Source organism: Amblyomma maculatum, chromosome 6, assembly GCF_055883805.1.
Source record: "Amblyomma maculatum isolate TAMU_Amacu chromosome 6, ASM5588380v1, whole genome shotgun sequence".
Taxonomy (NCBI): domain Eukaryota; kingdom Metazoa; phylum Arthropoda; class Arachnida; order Ixodida; family Ixodidae; genus Amblyomma; species Amblyomma maculatum.
Genome location: NC_139349.1, coordinates 77,351,637 through 77,368,184, shown reverse-complemented (window position 1 = coordinate 77,368,184; position 16,548 = coordinate 77,351,637). Strand labels below are relative to the sequence as shown.

The following is a 16,548-nucleotide window of genomic DNA, read 5'->3' as shown; positions in this document are numbered from 1 at the left end:
CAGTTATTAACAAGTCAATAAGTCAATCATTCTATCAGTCAATGAACCTAGAATCTATATTGATATAGGCACGTATATCCTGCTTACCCAAATAACTACAAGTGCGTGCGCCAGGTGATGCGGCTAATGTGGAAAAGCCTCTTAGGTCAAGACAATGCCTTAGGAATGCAAAGGCTTCCACCCTCGGTTGCATCAGCGCGCCGGTATTCACCTTTTAAATAGATGTGTTGTGCGTTCAGCCTTAGAAAAACATCTAAGGTAAGTATGTTAAAGAAACTATTCTCAACGAAGGGGAAATAATACATTACTTTGCTAAGAGTGAACGTTATGAAGCCTTTGGTTGGTACATGCAGCACAAGTACATCAATAGAAATCAATAAATATTTGCCTATTGCAGCCCCAAATGCAGAGAATGCATTCTTGGAATAAAGGTAAATAAATTATGAGCGAGAAAAGAGGACAATCAGTGAAATGACCTTGGCGATTAATGCTACCAGGCACGCTCAGTCGGTAGCGGTTGGTTTACTTCCAAAGCTGTGGGAAGGAGTGGGGAAATTATAAGTCTATTGCTAACAGAAATAATGAGATAAACGAGACTATCATGAAAGGCATTGAAAGCACGCTATGCCGTCCAACACGGCAATGGTTGAATTTTTGACACTAATGAGCACAGCTAACTTGACTTCGCGCTAGTGACACCATACTTCATTCCTAACTTGCTCTGATAAGACGTCTCACAGCATCTAGCTATCTGACCCCTTAAATATTTAGGTGTACACAAATATTTTTGCATTATAGATCAAGAATCTAATCGTTGAGGTGAGGGGTACAAAAAAAAAACAGCATTTTAGCTACTTCGGAAAAGCGACAAATTCAGGATCCTCTCCTGATTTCAAGAAAAAGGCATAACTTGAAGACCAGCAGAAAGCCGTTCAAAGACTGCAAGCTTGGCCAAAAGTTTGATGTCTATGCTGGAAAGGTAAAAAAAAAAAAAAAAAAAAAAAGCTCCTTTATACAATTTAGTTGTATAAGTTGTTCCGTTTGGTTTATGGGGTTTAATGCCCTAAAACGACTCAGACTATGACGGACGTCGTAGTGGAGGGCGCCGGAAATATTGACCACGTAGGTCTCTTTACCGTGCACTGCTATCTCACAACGTACTGACACCTTGCTCTTCGCCTTCGTCGAAAACAGGCCTCCGCGGCTAGGATTCGGTCCTGCGTCCTTGGATCAGCATTCGAGTGATCTCACCACTGCGCCACAGCGGCAGGGTTTTAATGTATAATGTTCCACTAATTTCACAAGGGATTGTTTCTACGGTGGAAACAGTTGCATCAGTAAAAGTGGCCTCTATAAGATGTGCCGGTTCGCTTCCCGGATTAAGAATTTTATTTGTTCGTGCTTTAATGCTAATTGTTATGACCTAGGTTCCCTTGAAGACAAATAAACGAAATCTTTGGGAATACGCTTATATTTTGATACCAGAGCCATAACATGTGTCATCTGAAGAGAAGTTCGAAACAGGCGGAAGCATCCGTGCTCCTATACGCAGATAACGAAAACATTAATACTGAAAGCTAATGTACCCTCTAAATTAGTGTTGGAGCCTATCGTGAGCTGCATATTTCAGCACCCTCCTCTACGTCGCCAATTTATATCGTTTCCGCAGAAGGCCTTTGACAGAGAGGTAGAGTACAGAGGCACAGAGAGGCTGAGTAATATCGTTTCCGCAAAAGGCCTTTGCAAGACAGGCAGAGTACAGAGGCACGGTAAAGCCGGTTTCTTCAAATTTCACGCAATCGAGGTCCCGCAGTAGGAAGGAATGTCTGAATAAAAGTTGATACCAAACATAAGATGTCCGCGAAGTTTTGTTTATAAAGAACTTCTTAGCACCCGCCTGTACGCAGCCAGCTTTTCATAAAATGTAATGATGGAAGGCTTTGTCGATAATTTCTAATTCGTTACAAAGACCTTGAGAATGCTTTATAGCTTCCGTGAAACTTGCATACAAGGTGGTTCTACGCAGTCACTACGCCATAGGTTAAAATATATTCCACCTTTGATGCTCCTCAGTATAATTTTGACAAATTTTGAAAAGCATTAATTAATACTTGAGTAATCAGTGAACAGCTACAATGCATTGTAACCACCCATCGCATAGGCATTAAACATTAATGAACCCGTGTTACGTGAAAAAGGTAATAGAAAATTGCTTTCTTGAAACTTTTTGCTAAATAAATAGAAATGCCTTTATTTATCTCATGCATTTATTTGGGATATGCCCCAAAACTTTGATTTGTTTGTTGAGATAATGCGTTTCTTCAAGTGCCCGCGTATCAAACCCAGATGTAGTCTTATCATGTCCAGTGGAGCAGCTTATGGGCTAGTCGTAATTGCAACAATGTCGAATGGTTGTTTTCCTCCCACACAAGTCCTCGTAGGAGCATCGCCTTGCCCCGGTATAATAGTAATCAGCTAGATGGCATTGCAAAGTGTAGCAAAACGACGCTTCAGTCGTAAAGAAAAGGACGGTTTTCTAGAGACTGAGAAGAAGCGTAGCAAACGCTTACCTCGTCTTCTTGCCAAGTCTGCGCAGCATCGCCGAGGAGCGCCCTCCCCTCTAGCAGAAGCAGCAGAAAGAGCTGAGACGGTGCGGCAAGGAGCCTCCGCCACTGAACGACCGGTGGTGAGCCGGTCGCCATAGCGGGCTGGCGCCACGCAGGTTCGCCTCCAGCGGCCTCCAGCGATCTTTGTTTTTGGATCTGGTTTTGGATACGTGGCTTACTTTTTGTAACGGACCCCTACTTGCGAAAAAAAAAAGTTTCCGCAAGTGTCCTAGACGAATTATGCTGGTGTCCATACAGTGTAATATTCTTTGCGGCCTCTTCACAACGTAAGTCGTCGCTCTGTTGTTTTCACAGGTCTCCTACGTCCCCAGCCATATCGGCTGCCTCTCCTATTCTCACCGCATCTCCGGCATCCGAATCGCTATCAAGCAATCGTCGAGGTGCAGGCGATGGCGATGGTGCTTTTTATATGCGCACTGGTGTAGGGGACTGACGATCAACCATAGCAGCTTTTTACGCATGGTAAGGATGGAAATGCAAAGATTGACCACGAAGTAAAACAACACAGAAAAAAAAAAAAATTAATCAGGACGTGTCGACTGTAGTTTAGGTCCCTGCTTCCCAACTCGAACCCCTCGTTTACATTTTTATTGACATTATGAGCTGCATCTGCATTTGCTCGTTTTTGTCGGATTTTCCCGGACCAGACGAGGTTTGTATACCTATCGACAACATTCAGTTGCCAATAAAGTAGAAACCACGATGAAACGAACAATACGAAGAAATAACTGGCAGAATATTCACACGTTCAGAATCCATGCCCTACGAAAAAAAAAAGAGAGGGACACGTTAGCTGGTAGCTGTGGCCCGGTTGCAGCAACGTGACATTTTGCTAATTAGCTTAGAAATCTGCGCAGGCCTCCAGATGACGCGGTCGAATGTAACGAGCTTTTAAGTGGCGAAAAATAGGCGCGTCTTTTTTTTTTTCTCAGCCAAACGTCACCCTAACGAAGCCACACAAAAATAATGAGAGACTGGCTTAAAAAACGCAGTTTGGAAGAACTGTAGAAACTCAAAATTTTATCACGAGTCTTACCTTCTTTCCGTCTCTTCCTTAACGTAGGCCGGATATATAATCTTCGAAAAATTTAAAAAGCTAGCCTAATTATACTTGCCAATTGGCATTTGTAAGCGCGCTTCCACCACCTCCTGTCCCTACTGCCACGATCTTGATGCAGGATATTCTCTCTTATTTTCCTCAACAGAGATTGATACAACTTCCTCCATTATTTTCCATTCTTTCGGCTCCTGCAGTTTATGGCGGTGGTCGCACAGAAAAAACAGCTCAACTTCTTCACCCAGCCGCGAAGTCAACTGGATATGTTATTTGAGATGCAAAAAGATTGCTCTCCCGAGCCGATAACAAATCATATGGTGATGAGATGATAAACACTACAGTCGACTCTCGTTCTCAGAGCATTTTTTTTCCCATATATATGCATCGCCTGCCACAAAGTTCTGCGCCACGAATAATATTTTTTGTCATTTCATAAAGGAAATACCTAAAAGTCGTGCGGCAAGTTATCTCTGGCAGGCTACATCCCACCAGCAGAAAGGAGGACAGGATTATAACTATAACATTCAGATGGCAGTGCACGATGTCTTTGTATTAATTCCTCTAGCGACGAATTCCTCACTACCAGTATCCTTAAACATTATAGCGAAAGCAAGTTGCCTTTATTTTGGGAATCGCTTCGTTTTTATTTCGTTCAAGAACAAATAATCGTAGAGAGAAGATGGAAAGGAAATGCAGCATTTGCCGCCGCGATGGCTCAGTGCTTATGTCGCTTTATGGCTGAACCCAAGGACTCCGCGGTTCGATTGGGGTCCCGACGGCCGCGTTCCGATGGAGGCAAATATTGGTGCCCGTTAGAGAAGCTCAGGTAGCCGAAATTATCCGGTTCCCTTCACTGCACTTTTAATCCGGTTTCACATGTGTATTAAAAAAGTCCCAGGTATAGGTGGAACTTCTATTTCTATATATGTGGAAGTTCCACTTACATAGGAAGAAGCCGACGGGAGCGGACGCACTTCGATTGGGCTCGGCTAACAAGAAAGGAAATTGTATGGAAAATTAAACAAATCTTGGAAAGTTTGTTTCGAGGACCTTCCTGAAGTCATCCGGAATTCACCGAGGCCTTTCTCAAACCCGTGAGTGTTTTATTGGACATCGAAATGGGCTTTTGAAGCTCCTCGGCGGCGGCCATGCTAGGCGATGCGAGGCCTAGTAATGCCGATCCAGAGCGCATGGATACCTTAGACCAAGGCGAAGCGCGATCTAGTGGTCTGTGTTCAACAACCGCTAACCCAGCTCACTCTGCTAAACACCAGGGAATGGAAGTAGACGTCCAAATCCAAACTTCTAATGACATGGAAGAGGGTCATGCCTGGACGCCGGATGACCTTTACTCCAACTGGCACGTAAACATATGCAAGAAGAATCGTCAAAGGTTAGCAAGAGGCGAACAAGTCGTGATCGCAGGAAAGATCTATGCTCCCCCGACGCACTTGCTGCAGATCGTCGTGAAACCGAAGAAAACGATAGCATCGCCAGTACAGCCGGCTATGGATCAAACAACGTCTCAGAAGAGGAGGAAATTACGACCCCTTCCTAAAACTGACTATAAGGTGATAATAAGACCCAAGAAGGGCATGGAAGTCAGAAAATTCGTTCCTACCCAGTTCTCAAGAGCCATCGTGGCTGCCTGCAACAACCCGGAATTGTGCGACTTCTCCAAATTTATTGTGAGACCCCGCACAGGATCGAACATCATCATAGTCAGCACTTCTTACGACGAGACTGCGGACGCCATACGGCACATCAAGAGTCTGACCTTGGAAAACAAGGCTTACGAAGTCAACGTCTACCTGGCGGCGCCTGAGGACGTCATCAGAGGAGTTATTCATGGAGTGGATCCAAACACACCATCAGAGGAGCCTCTATCAAACATCGGACTACGCACACAAGGGGTCGAGATCGTTCAAGCACGAATGTTGGGAAAGTCTCGCACGGCAGTGCTGACATTCATAGGCCCCATTCTCCCCCGCTACGTCATCTATTGCGGGGAGAGACGGCATGTTACCCATATCGACCAACCCAACAGATCTGCCAAGACTGTCTCAAGGGAGGCCACAGAGCGGATGTCAGCCCAACACCCAACGCCAACGTATGTCGGAACTGCGGCCTTCATGAACCAGAGGAAAACCACACCTGTGAAGCCAAGTGCGTGGCCTGCCAGGGAAACAACCCAACGGGAGACAAGGCCTGCAAGCAGCGCCTCAGGGCACATATCGGACGTTACAACAACAAAGCTAAACAAAGCAATAACAATCAGCAACAGAAGCCCCCCAAGCAGCACGTCAGCCGGAGAGATCAGCAGATCAAGCCGATGGAGCGCCGCTGGTTTTCATCGGAGGAGGAGGAACAGCAGCTGGCAGAGAAACAGAGACCCCAGTCCCGATCGAGATCCAAGGGACGGGACTTGACAGCCTACTATTCCCAACAGAAGACACAACAGATCAGGCCCAACCAGCAGGGACCACCAGAAGCGATAGGGGCGACGCCAGACAAGCTAGAGCACGACAGCAAAAGGGTAAGCTGGGCTCAGGTTGCCTCTCCCACTGCTCTAAACGGGTATGGTCCATGCCAGGATTGCACTAGGCTCGAGGAGCAAAATAGACAACTGAAAATAAAACTATCAGAACATCAGAAACGCCTTAATAAGGTGGAACAACAACTACAACAACTGCTACAAATGGGTCAGAAGCAAACTGCCCCCAACCCTCATCAATAGTATCGATACAGCCACAACCGGTACAAAATGCTGTAAACACCTCCGCATCTCAACCTCAACAGGCGAGTGTACTCCGAACGCAACGGCAGAAAACGCTTACGCCAACTCTCGGACTTCACACTCAAGAAAACGCACCAAGCATTCTTACTCAAATGCAACAAATGATTATTCAAATGCAGCACACTATGACACAACTAACCAAACAACTCCAAGACCAACAAATTGCCACGCAAACTCAGTTTGCGGCATTTCAAGAAGAATTCAATTCGAAAATCCAAATAATAACTCAGGGGGTGCGAAAACGCACGGGAATCACCGATGACCCTCGACTAAAAACCCACCGAAGGTCCGCTGGCATGACAGATCTCAGCGACTGCGAGTCAGTGGCGAGTAACGCTGATGGCTGCCTCCCCTAACCGGCAACCAAACCACCTAGAGCTCTGGCAGTGGAACTGTCGCTCCTTCAAGAGGAAACGCAGCTCCCTGCAGATGTTTATTCAAAATCAACCGATACCTCCGGACGTCATCTGTCTCCAAGAAACAGGATGCACAACATACCTCAAAGGATACCTCACATACACCCATGACACGGCACCTAAAATAGCTACACTAGTGGCCCCCACACTAACAGTCATACCGCACGACCTTCCCTTCAGTGAAATTAATCAAGTTCTCATCGAGATCATCTCTCAAAAAAGAAGAAAGCAGAGTGTGTTTGTTCTAAACCTTTACAGTCCTCCAAGCAACACGCAGGAAGATTTCAAGCGACTTTTACTGGAATGCACACGCATAGCGGGAACGAACCCCCTTATTATTATGGGGGACCTAAACGCTGTACATACGGCATGGGGCTACCACAAGGACACCCCGAAGGGAACCAAGTTGTTGGAAGCGGCTGAGCAGCTGGACCTCTGTCTTATGACGGACACCATGTCCCCCACTAGAATAGGAAACAGTGTAAGCAGAGACCCCTGCCCAGACCTAGCTTTCACCAAAAACATAAGACATTGCACCTGGACCAATCTAGAAGAAACACTTGGCAGCGATCACAAAATCCTTAGCTTATCCCTAATGACAACCCGTATGAAAAGGAACATTGGCTCTACTAAAATAACAGACTGGGATAAGTTCAGACAAATTAGACCGCCACACGACGGCATCACAACAATTGAAGATTGGGTTCAAAGCCTGAAGGATGCTCATGCAAAAACGACCAAGACTATCAACACAACGACAAAAACCCCAGAAGTAGACAGACATCTCCTACATTTATGGGAAGCCCGAAAAAGTCTTTTAAAACGGTGGAAAATGCAAAAATTAAATAGAAAACTTAAAATGAAGATAGCACAGGTTACGGCTGAAGCACAAGAGTATGCTATAAAGCTCGCCAAGCAAAACTGGGCAGATTTCTGCAATTCACAGAAAGGTACCCTAAGCACGGCTAAAGCATGGTAAATATTAAGAAGCATGATAGACACATCAAAAACCAAAACGGCCACAAGAAGAACCCTCCACACCATAGCCCATAAATACCCGGGCACAGATGCAGAGTTGATCACCGCCATGTACAAGAAATACATAGGAGACCCTACTCCGGCTTGCCAAACTTCATATGCGGGTCAACCAAACCCCTCCCTTGACTCCCCCATAACACTGGCGGAGGTCTACTCAGCCGCCCGTACATTTACAAGAAACACTGCCCCTGGAGGAGACAAAGTCACCTATGCTATGATTAGGAACTTAAGCACCGAACATCTGCAAGACCTAACGAAGTACATCAACGAAGAACTGTGGGAGAAGGGACAGGCCCCATCAGCTTGGAGACACGCGGATATCATCACCATACCAAAGGCTGGAAAGCCACCGGCTGTGGAGAGTCTCCGTCCTATCTCCCTCACTTCTTGCCTGGGAAAACTCTATGAAAAAGTAGTCCACCTAAGGCTCCAAAATTACATCGACGAAAACAGCATCTTTCCTTCCTGCATGCTGGTCTTCCGCAAGGGACTCTGCACGCAAGATGCTTTCCTCCGGATTAGGGAAGAAGTCATCAACGCCATACCCCGAAAAGGCGAAAATTTCATTCTGGCACTAGATCTCAAAGGAGCATTCGACAACATTGGCCACCAAACCATATTGCAAGAATTAAACAATATCAACTGCGGGGAGAAAATTTTCAAATACGTGAAGGCTTTCCTCTCAGATCGCACAGCCACCATAGGAATTGGAGAGATCCGATCACCAAAAGTACCCATGCCGAACAAAGGTACACCGCAGGGTTCTATAATCTCTCCAATGCTATTTAACATAGCAATGATAAATTTAGGAAAAAAACTGTTGACCCGCACTGATATTGGCTTCACTTTATACGCGGACGACATCACCATCTGGGCTACTCAGGGATCCTTGGCGCAAAAAGAAGAAGCTCTGCAAGCCGCTATAGACCTAGTCGAGGAATTTGCCAGGGAGAGTGGTCTTCAATGCTCCCCAGAAAAATCCGAACTTATCAGGCTACACAGAAGAAATTACAAGTCCCCAGGAGAAATTCAGCTCTCTCTAGGAGACCAGATAATTCAAGAGAAGGACAAGATCAGAGTTTTGGGGCTGTGGTTGCAAAGCAATTTGAGAGTGGATTATACAATCAAAACACTCAAAACCACAGTCAACCAAATTTCCAGAATGATTAGAAGGGTGACCTGGCACCGGAAAGGGATGAGGGAGGAGGACACCCTACGCCTTGTACAGGCCCTAGTCGTTAGCAGGATTACCTACGGGCTCCCATATCACGAAATTAGATTCACTGATAAAAGGGCCATTGACACTATCATAAGAGGAGCCTATAAAACGGCCCTAAACCTCCCGCCAACAACATCAACGGAACGTCTTTGGGCACTCGGATTGCACAACAACTTCGAGGAGCTCAAGGAGGCGGTTCTAGAGAGTCAGAAACAACGCCTAACAACAACGCAGGCGGGTAGGGAAATCCTGTCAAAACTAGGGCTATGGCAGGCACTAAGAACTTCTGAGATCAAATCACAAATTCCGACATCCACAAGAAACAACATCTATGTGAACCCGATACCCAAGCACATGCACCATGAGTTACAAAAGGGTCGAAGGAAAGCCAGAGTCAAATCATTGGAAAAACAATTGTCTAAAGACGCGGAAGCTGTCTACGTGGACATAGGGGCTTACAGCGAACCTGGCAAGTTCACAATAGCTGCAGTTGACCACAAGAAGAGGCCAATTATTCAGGCTTCGATCTATGCCAAGGATCCTGTGGAAGCGGAATCACTGGCAATAGCCATCACCATAAAAACACAAGACAACCAAAATAAGTCATCACACGTAGTGACCGACTCCCAACCAGCCTGCAGGGACTACCTGGCCGGAAAACCTCACAAAAGAGCGTGTGCAATATTACGTTCCATCTCCCAGACGCACACAATTACATGGACACCTGGACACGAAGGCCTAGAAGGAAATGAGGTAGCGAATGATCTAGCCCGAGCTCTCACAAACCGGGCGGATCCCCATCCCTACCTCACCCCTCTCCTAGGACCCTACGGCGACAGGCTGGAACACCTACGGTTAGAAAGAAGAATTTTCTCACCACCACACAAACACCTTCCTTCCTCGGACGCTATAGACTGGAGAAAAATACAAACAAACACATTCCCTAATCTTCAAATTTTAAATAAGATAAGCCCAACAAAATACACGAGTTACTGTCCTTGGTGCGGTGCAAGCCCCACCTCTTTCACATCTCTTGGGAATGCCAGGACAAACCTGACCCAACGTTAATTGTGCCATGCCCGACACACGAGCAGTGGGAGGCGGCCCTGACCAGCGGCAACCTGGACCAGCAAGCCTGGAGAGAGAGAGAGAGAGAGAGAAAACTTTTAATGAGCATATAATCAGTAAATATTCGCAGGAGCTGGGTGGTCGGTGCCCCTAGTCCAGGGCTCCGCTGGCAGCAGCTGACTTGCGGACTAGCTGGATAATCCAGGCTTGCTGGTCCAGGTTGTCGCTGGTCAAGGCCGCCTCCCACTGCTCGTGTGTTGGGCATGGCACTATTAACGTTGGGTCAGGTTTGTCCTGGCATTCCCAAGAGATGTGAAAGAGTGTGGGGCTTGCACCGCACCAAGGACAGTAACTCGTGTATTTTGTTGGGCTTATCTTATTTAAAATTTGAAGATTAGGGAATGTGTTTGTATTTTTCTCCAGTCTATAGCGTCCGAGGAAGGAAGGTGTTTGTGTGGTGGTGAGAAAATTCTTCTTTCTAACCGTAGGTGTTCCAGCCTGGCGCCGTAGGGTCCTAGGAGAGGGGTGAGGTAGGGATGGGGATCCGCCCGGTTTATGAGAGCTCGGGCTAGATCATTCGCTACCTCATTTCCTTCTAGGCCTTCGTGTCTAGGTGTCCATGTAATTGTGTGCGTCTGGGAGATGGAACGTAATATTGCACACGCTCTTTTGTGAGGTTTTCCGGCCAGGTAGTCCCTGCAGGCTGGTTGGGAGTCCGTCACTACGTGTGATGACTTATTTTGGTTGTCTTGTGTTTTTATGGTGATGGCTATTGCCAGTGATTCCGCTTCCGCAGGATCCTTGGCATAAATCGAAGCCTGAATAATTGGCCTCTTCTTGTGGTCAACTGCAGCTATTGTGAACTTGCCAGGTTCGCCGTAAGCCCCTATGTCCACGTAGACAGCTTCCGCGTCTTTAGACAATTGTTTTTCCAATGATTTGACTGTGGCTTTCCTTCGACCCTTTTGTAACCTATGGTGCATGTGCTTGGGTATCGGGTTCACATAGATGTTGTTTCTTGTGGATGTCGGAATTTGTGATTTGATCTCAGAAGTTCTTAGTGCCTGCCATAGCCCTAATTTTGACAGGATTTCCCTACTCGCCTGCGTTGTTGTTAGGCGTTGTTTCTGACTCTCTAGAACCGCCTCCTTGAGCTCCTCGAAGTTGTGCAATCCGAGTGCCCAAAGACGTTCCGTTGATGTTGTTGGCGGGAGGTTTAGGGCCGTTTTATAGGCTCCTCTTATGATAGTGTCAATGGCCCTTTTATCACTGAATCTAATTTCGTGATATGGGAGCCCGTAGGTAATCCTGCTAACGACTAGGGCCTGTACAAGGCGTAGGGTGTCCTCCTCCCTCATCCCTTTCCGGTGCCAGGTCACCCTTCTAATCATTCTGGAAATTTGGTTGACTGTGGTTTTGAGTGTTTTGATTGTATAATCCACTCTCAAATTGCTTTGCAACCACAGCCCCGAAACTCTGATCTTGTCCTTCTCTTGAATTATCTGGTCTCCTAGAGAGAGCTGAATTTCTCCTGGGGACTTGTAATTTCTTCTGTGTAGCCTGATAAGTTCGGATTTTTCTGGGGAGCATTGAAGACCACTCTCCCCGGCAAATTCCTCGACTAGGTCTATAGCGGCTTGCAGAGCTTCTTCTTTTTGCGCCAAGGATCCCTGAGTAGCCCAGATAGTGATGTCGTCCGCGTATAAAGTGAAGCCAATATCAGTGCGGGTCAACAGTTTTTTTCCTAAATTTATCATTGCTATGTTAAATAGCATTGGAGAGATTATAGAACCCTGCGGTGTACCTTTGTTCGGCATGGGTACTTTTGGTGATCGGATCTCTCCAATTCCTATGGTGGCTGTGCGATCTGAGAGGAAAGCCTTCACGTATTTGAAAATTTTCTCCCCGCAGTTGATATTGTTTAATTCTTGCAATATGGTTTGGTGGCCAATGTTGTGGAATGCTCCTTTGAGATCTAGGGCCAGAATGAAATTTTCGCCTTTTCGGGGTATGGCGTTGATGACTTCTTCCCTAATCCGGAGGAAAGCATCTTGCGTGCAGAGTCCCTTGCGGAAGCCCAGCATGCAGGAAGGAAGGATGTTGTTTTCGTCGATGTAATTTTGGAGCCTTAGGTGGACTACTTTTTCATAGAGTTTTCCCAGCTTGGATTATCCAGCTAGTCCGCAAGTCAGCTGCTGCCAGCGGAGCCCTGGACTAGGGGCACCGACCACCCAGCTCCTGCGAATATTTACTGATTATATGCTCATTAAAAGTTTTCTCTCTCTCTCTCTCTCCACTTATAACTGAATCTTTTTTAACACGTATGTGGAATCAGATTAAGAGTGCACGGCACCTCTTGCTTTCTTTGCGCTTTCAATTCCATCCTCCTCCCTTTCCTTACAGCGCGGTGCATGTGTCCACGAAGCAAAGTGCGACAGATACTGTGCCAATTTTTCTATAATCCAATCGCCATTGTTTTAGGACAACAGCAACAATAAAGGGTGTAGCACCCTAGTTCGAGCCGAAGCCTCGCGTGGGAACGCTTTACAGAAGAAGAAGATGAAGAGGAGGAAAGGCGACAATTGGTGAGCAGCGCTGTGGCCGGTGGCCTCCATCAAGGTAGCGTAGCCGTGTGACCGTGCCCTGGCGCCTACCCCGCTTGCCGATGGCTGTTCGCAGGCGAACTCTCGACGCCACGGCACCAACCTGGTTGCGGAGGTGGCTGCTCATCGGGGCGGCGTTCCAGGGCATGGCGATGGCGGCGGCGGCTAGGAGCGACGCGGTAAGGCCGCACCTGTGTAGGCGTGTTCCAATCGTACCGCATCAGGGCACCATGCCAAGTTTCGATACGCCATGTGTTGTACGCTGATCTGGTACCTCACAGCAGTAGATGCGGATTCATACTTGTATCGTACCATGCTTAGAAACCATACCTCTGTCAATTAGAAGCTGTTGCAATTACTTTGGGAAATGTCTACCAAGGGACCTCCTACAAACTTGGCTTCAGGTGAAGCCGTTGAAGCCACGTAAGCCGATAACGATTGCATTGCTTGTGCTTTCATCCTGATTGCATCACCAAAACCTTGGTCTGTTTTTACGTTGCTTTAATACAAATCAAAATTGCACAGGCGCAAGTCTCCTTAAGTGCGAAAATGTGAAAGCATTGCGAGTTCCATGCTTAGTCTCTTATATCATTATAATTGTCGTATAACTAACTATCACGGCCATTAGGAATTACTAGCTTATCTAATCAATACCTATGTTGTCAGATGACGTCACAATTTCATCTTGATAGTGAAGTTATCTAAACTGTTTTGGTGTTGCTTTGATTCAGTGGGCGCAGTACATAAACACCTGCAGCGCGTAAAACATGTTTGTTTATTCGCTTTCCTTCGACTATCGTAGTGGCAAAGCCGTGCTTCTGGTGTTCACCGAGTGCTTCATGGGTTGGGTTGGCATCGTTTGACTCACAGGCGAAGGGCCCCGGTTGGGCGCGGCCAGCGAAAGAGGATCGAAGTGCCGGTTGCAATGAGGAGCGGTAACTATTGACGGCGAGGTCCTGAACAAGACAGCGTTACTTAAGCTGCGTGTTCAGAAGGAAGCACGGAGGCGTGTAGGGAAAATCCAGATTGGTCGAAAAGGCTTGACATTACAGTGGAGCGATAGAATTGAGAAGTGAAAAAAAAAAAAAAATGAATTGCCCTTACGAAGTCTCACTATATACCTCAAACGTCATTAGGGTATATCAGCGTGTAAAGTAATATAATTAAGGCTATGGAAAGAAATGAAGGCTGTGGAAATTCGAGGCAAGGTGCGCTTTGGCTTTATCGCAGAGGTTGTAGTCGCTGGCAGATTTCAAGAACTCGCTGCGGTATTGAACAAGGCGATGCTATTTTTCCCATAGGTGATGGAGTCCCCTCGAGGCAATATAGGACTGTGGCGTCATCGGCAGCTGGCAACACTTTTAATGAGGGAAGGAACGCTTTTCAATGAGGCAGAGGCTGAAGACAGTGGCTGATCTTAAAAATGTGACGTTGGGAAGGATGGAATCGCGACACTCCGGAAGTAGTATAGAGAAGCGGCGTGAGAATTTATGGCACGTGAATATGCAACTGTTGTTGCTGCTTCGTTTGGGAAGAGTGAGTATAGAACCCGACACTTGGATCCTGTGTCAGCCACGATACTCGTAGGACGCGCAGGCACGTTCATATGACGTGGTTAAAGCTGTGTTCTATGCCTACGTCGTCTGACGTTCCACATAATTTGGTAGCTTACAGCGATAAGCTAATGAGTATACATGAGATTATGAGGCTCTAAACATCAGATTAATGAGGCCCTAAAGGAGTAGTATTTAATCGAGTACCAAGGCACATGCCTTTGAGGGGCGCGTGTGTGCAGGTGAGAGGAGCCTTTGAAGGTAGCCAGTAACGCGTTCTTTTCGTGTTACGTTTAAAGACGGAGCCTAAGTATCTCCAAATATTTTAACACAATAGAGTTAAAGACACCATTCTCCAAAGACGACATAGACACTGTGATATTGTTCCTTTCAGAACTTCGGTATGCCAGCGTACGGGATACTGCTCTATCGTGGCGTTGACGGCTCCATGTCGCCCTACTGCTGCTTCCTGTCGACAAGGTTCAGACTACCGCGACATGAGGAGGACGAAGTGAGTATGTACTTAGATTTGTAAGTGAAATAATTCAACTCTACCGTGAGATGATTTGAAGAGTTTTAGCCCTAATCTTACACTGAAGAAAAATCTTTAATGATTCGGTTTGAGTGTACGCAGAATGATGTTTGGTACACTGGAAACATTTGTCTATATGTTAAAACCAAACTGTCCTTAAAGTGTGCTATAAGTAGCAGGATAAACAATAATATGTTTCTCTACGTAAGTTCAGGGCGGTGCTGCTTTCATGAAATTGTTACACCCCCACATTCTTTTTCGTTCATATGCAAATATATGCAATGTATGGTGATATCTGCGGTGTTGATGAGAGTGCTGTAACACAGAAGGTAGCGACAGGAGTAAATGGATCTCGGTGCACCTGCAGTACTTTTCCGCGCCACATATCCAGCTTACAGGCATGGCATTGGGGGTTGTGTCGAAGCCGCAGGTCAGGCGTGTCAGCTAACCGAACTATGCTGAGAGAAGCAGAGTATGGGACGAACGTTATCAGCAAACCGCTCATCTGTAATGAATCCGGGTTTGTCTCGCGTTTGTAGAGGCCAAAATGGCGACGCCGATCTGAGCAGATAAGAACGGTACGCTTTGTATAAATGTGTGTCTCCTCAGGTTATTTTGAGACTTACGGCTTGATCACTGGGGAGGAAAAAGAATCATGCTACAGCTGCACATAGAAGTCATCTGCACCCTGGGTCGACGTCATGAGTATATGGAAATTGTGGCGTCTCACTTCGAGGCAGGCCTCCGCAGTGCGACGGTCTCGTAGGCTTTCTCTGCCAATCAGTGGATGAAATGGTGGTCGTAGTTCACAGAGGAAAATGAAGAATGATCTTTCCATTTACTCAAATAATTGCATGAAAATAGTTTAACACTGTTCAAATATTCTAGGGGCTGTTTGCTCTGCTCACGGAAACGTGGCTTGATTAGAGAGCTCTATGTTCAACAGCGCTGCAAACAAATTCCGAGTATCACTGCTCTCCGTATTTAGTGCCGCATTGGTTGTGCAGGTTCTCTATACCCATAAATATCAGTGTTAATCTCAGTTCAGCCAGGACTCCCTTTGGCACTGCAAGTAGCTGCAAAAAACTTTCGCAGTCGTATCAATACACCCACTGATTTCCTCAAACGTCGGCGCCAGCCCACCCTCTATATTTTAACTTCTGCTGTTTAAGAAAGCTATAGCCCTAGTGCAGGGTTGAAAATTTACTACTAGATTTGAGATTAAAATTAAGCAGGAAAGTGGTGTACATACCGGCACTGAGCACAGATTCAGCAGCGATGGTTCAGTGGGAAGGTGCAAACGATGGGTGAAATACGATATTTTCGTAGACACTAGCCAGACAATATATGAAGCTCATATTGTTTTTCACGGCACAATAAGTTCTCTTTATGATATTGTTAGAGGGCGATAAATAAGTTGATGCCACACAATAAAGTGTATGGAGCATCCTAAATCACAGTTTACACAGGATTATTTGCAACAAATCGTCTTTAACTCGCAGTTGCTCAATCATACCGGCGTGGTTTCCGCAGTCACTTCAAATGTTATGTCGCCGATTATAACTGTCATTCTCTTCCAAACACATCAACCGGGCACTTTATAAAATCTCAAATACAGGTTTTTTCATGTAAATTCAA

The 16,548-nt window shown here is 46.2% G+C and overlaps 2 protein-coding genes across 2 annotated transcripts in view; one reads left to right on the top strand and one right to left on the bottom strand.

Annotated features, from left to right (window-relative positions):
• LOC146186044 (uncharacterized) overlaps positions 1 to 16,548 on the bottom strand; it is an 83,731-nt gene that overhangs the window by 27,659 nt on the left and 39,524 nt on the right. The gene's annotated exons all lie outside the window — the stretch shown is intronic.
• LOC146186045 (uncharacterized) overlaps positions 12,521 to 16,548 on the top strand; it is a 35,589-nt gene continuing 31,561 nt past the window's right edge. The window contains exons 1-3 of the mRNA XM_084606964.1: positions 12,521 to 12,807; positions 12,902 to 13,004; positions 14,773 to 14,889. Of these exons, the coding sequence (XP_084463090.1) occupies positions 12,782 to 12,807; positions 12,902 to 13,004; positions 14,773 to 14,889 (246 nt within the window). The 5' untranslated portion in view covers positions 12,521 to 12,781. The remainder of the gene's footprint in view (positions 12,808 to 12,901; positions 13,005 to 14,772; positions 14,890 to 16,548) is intronic.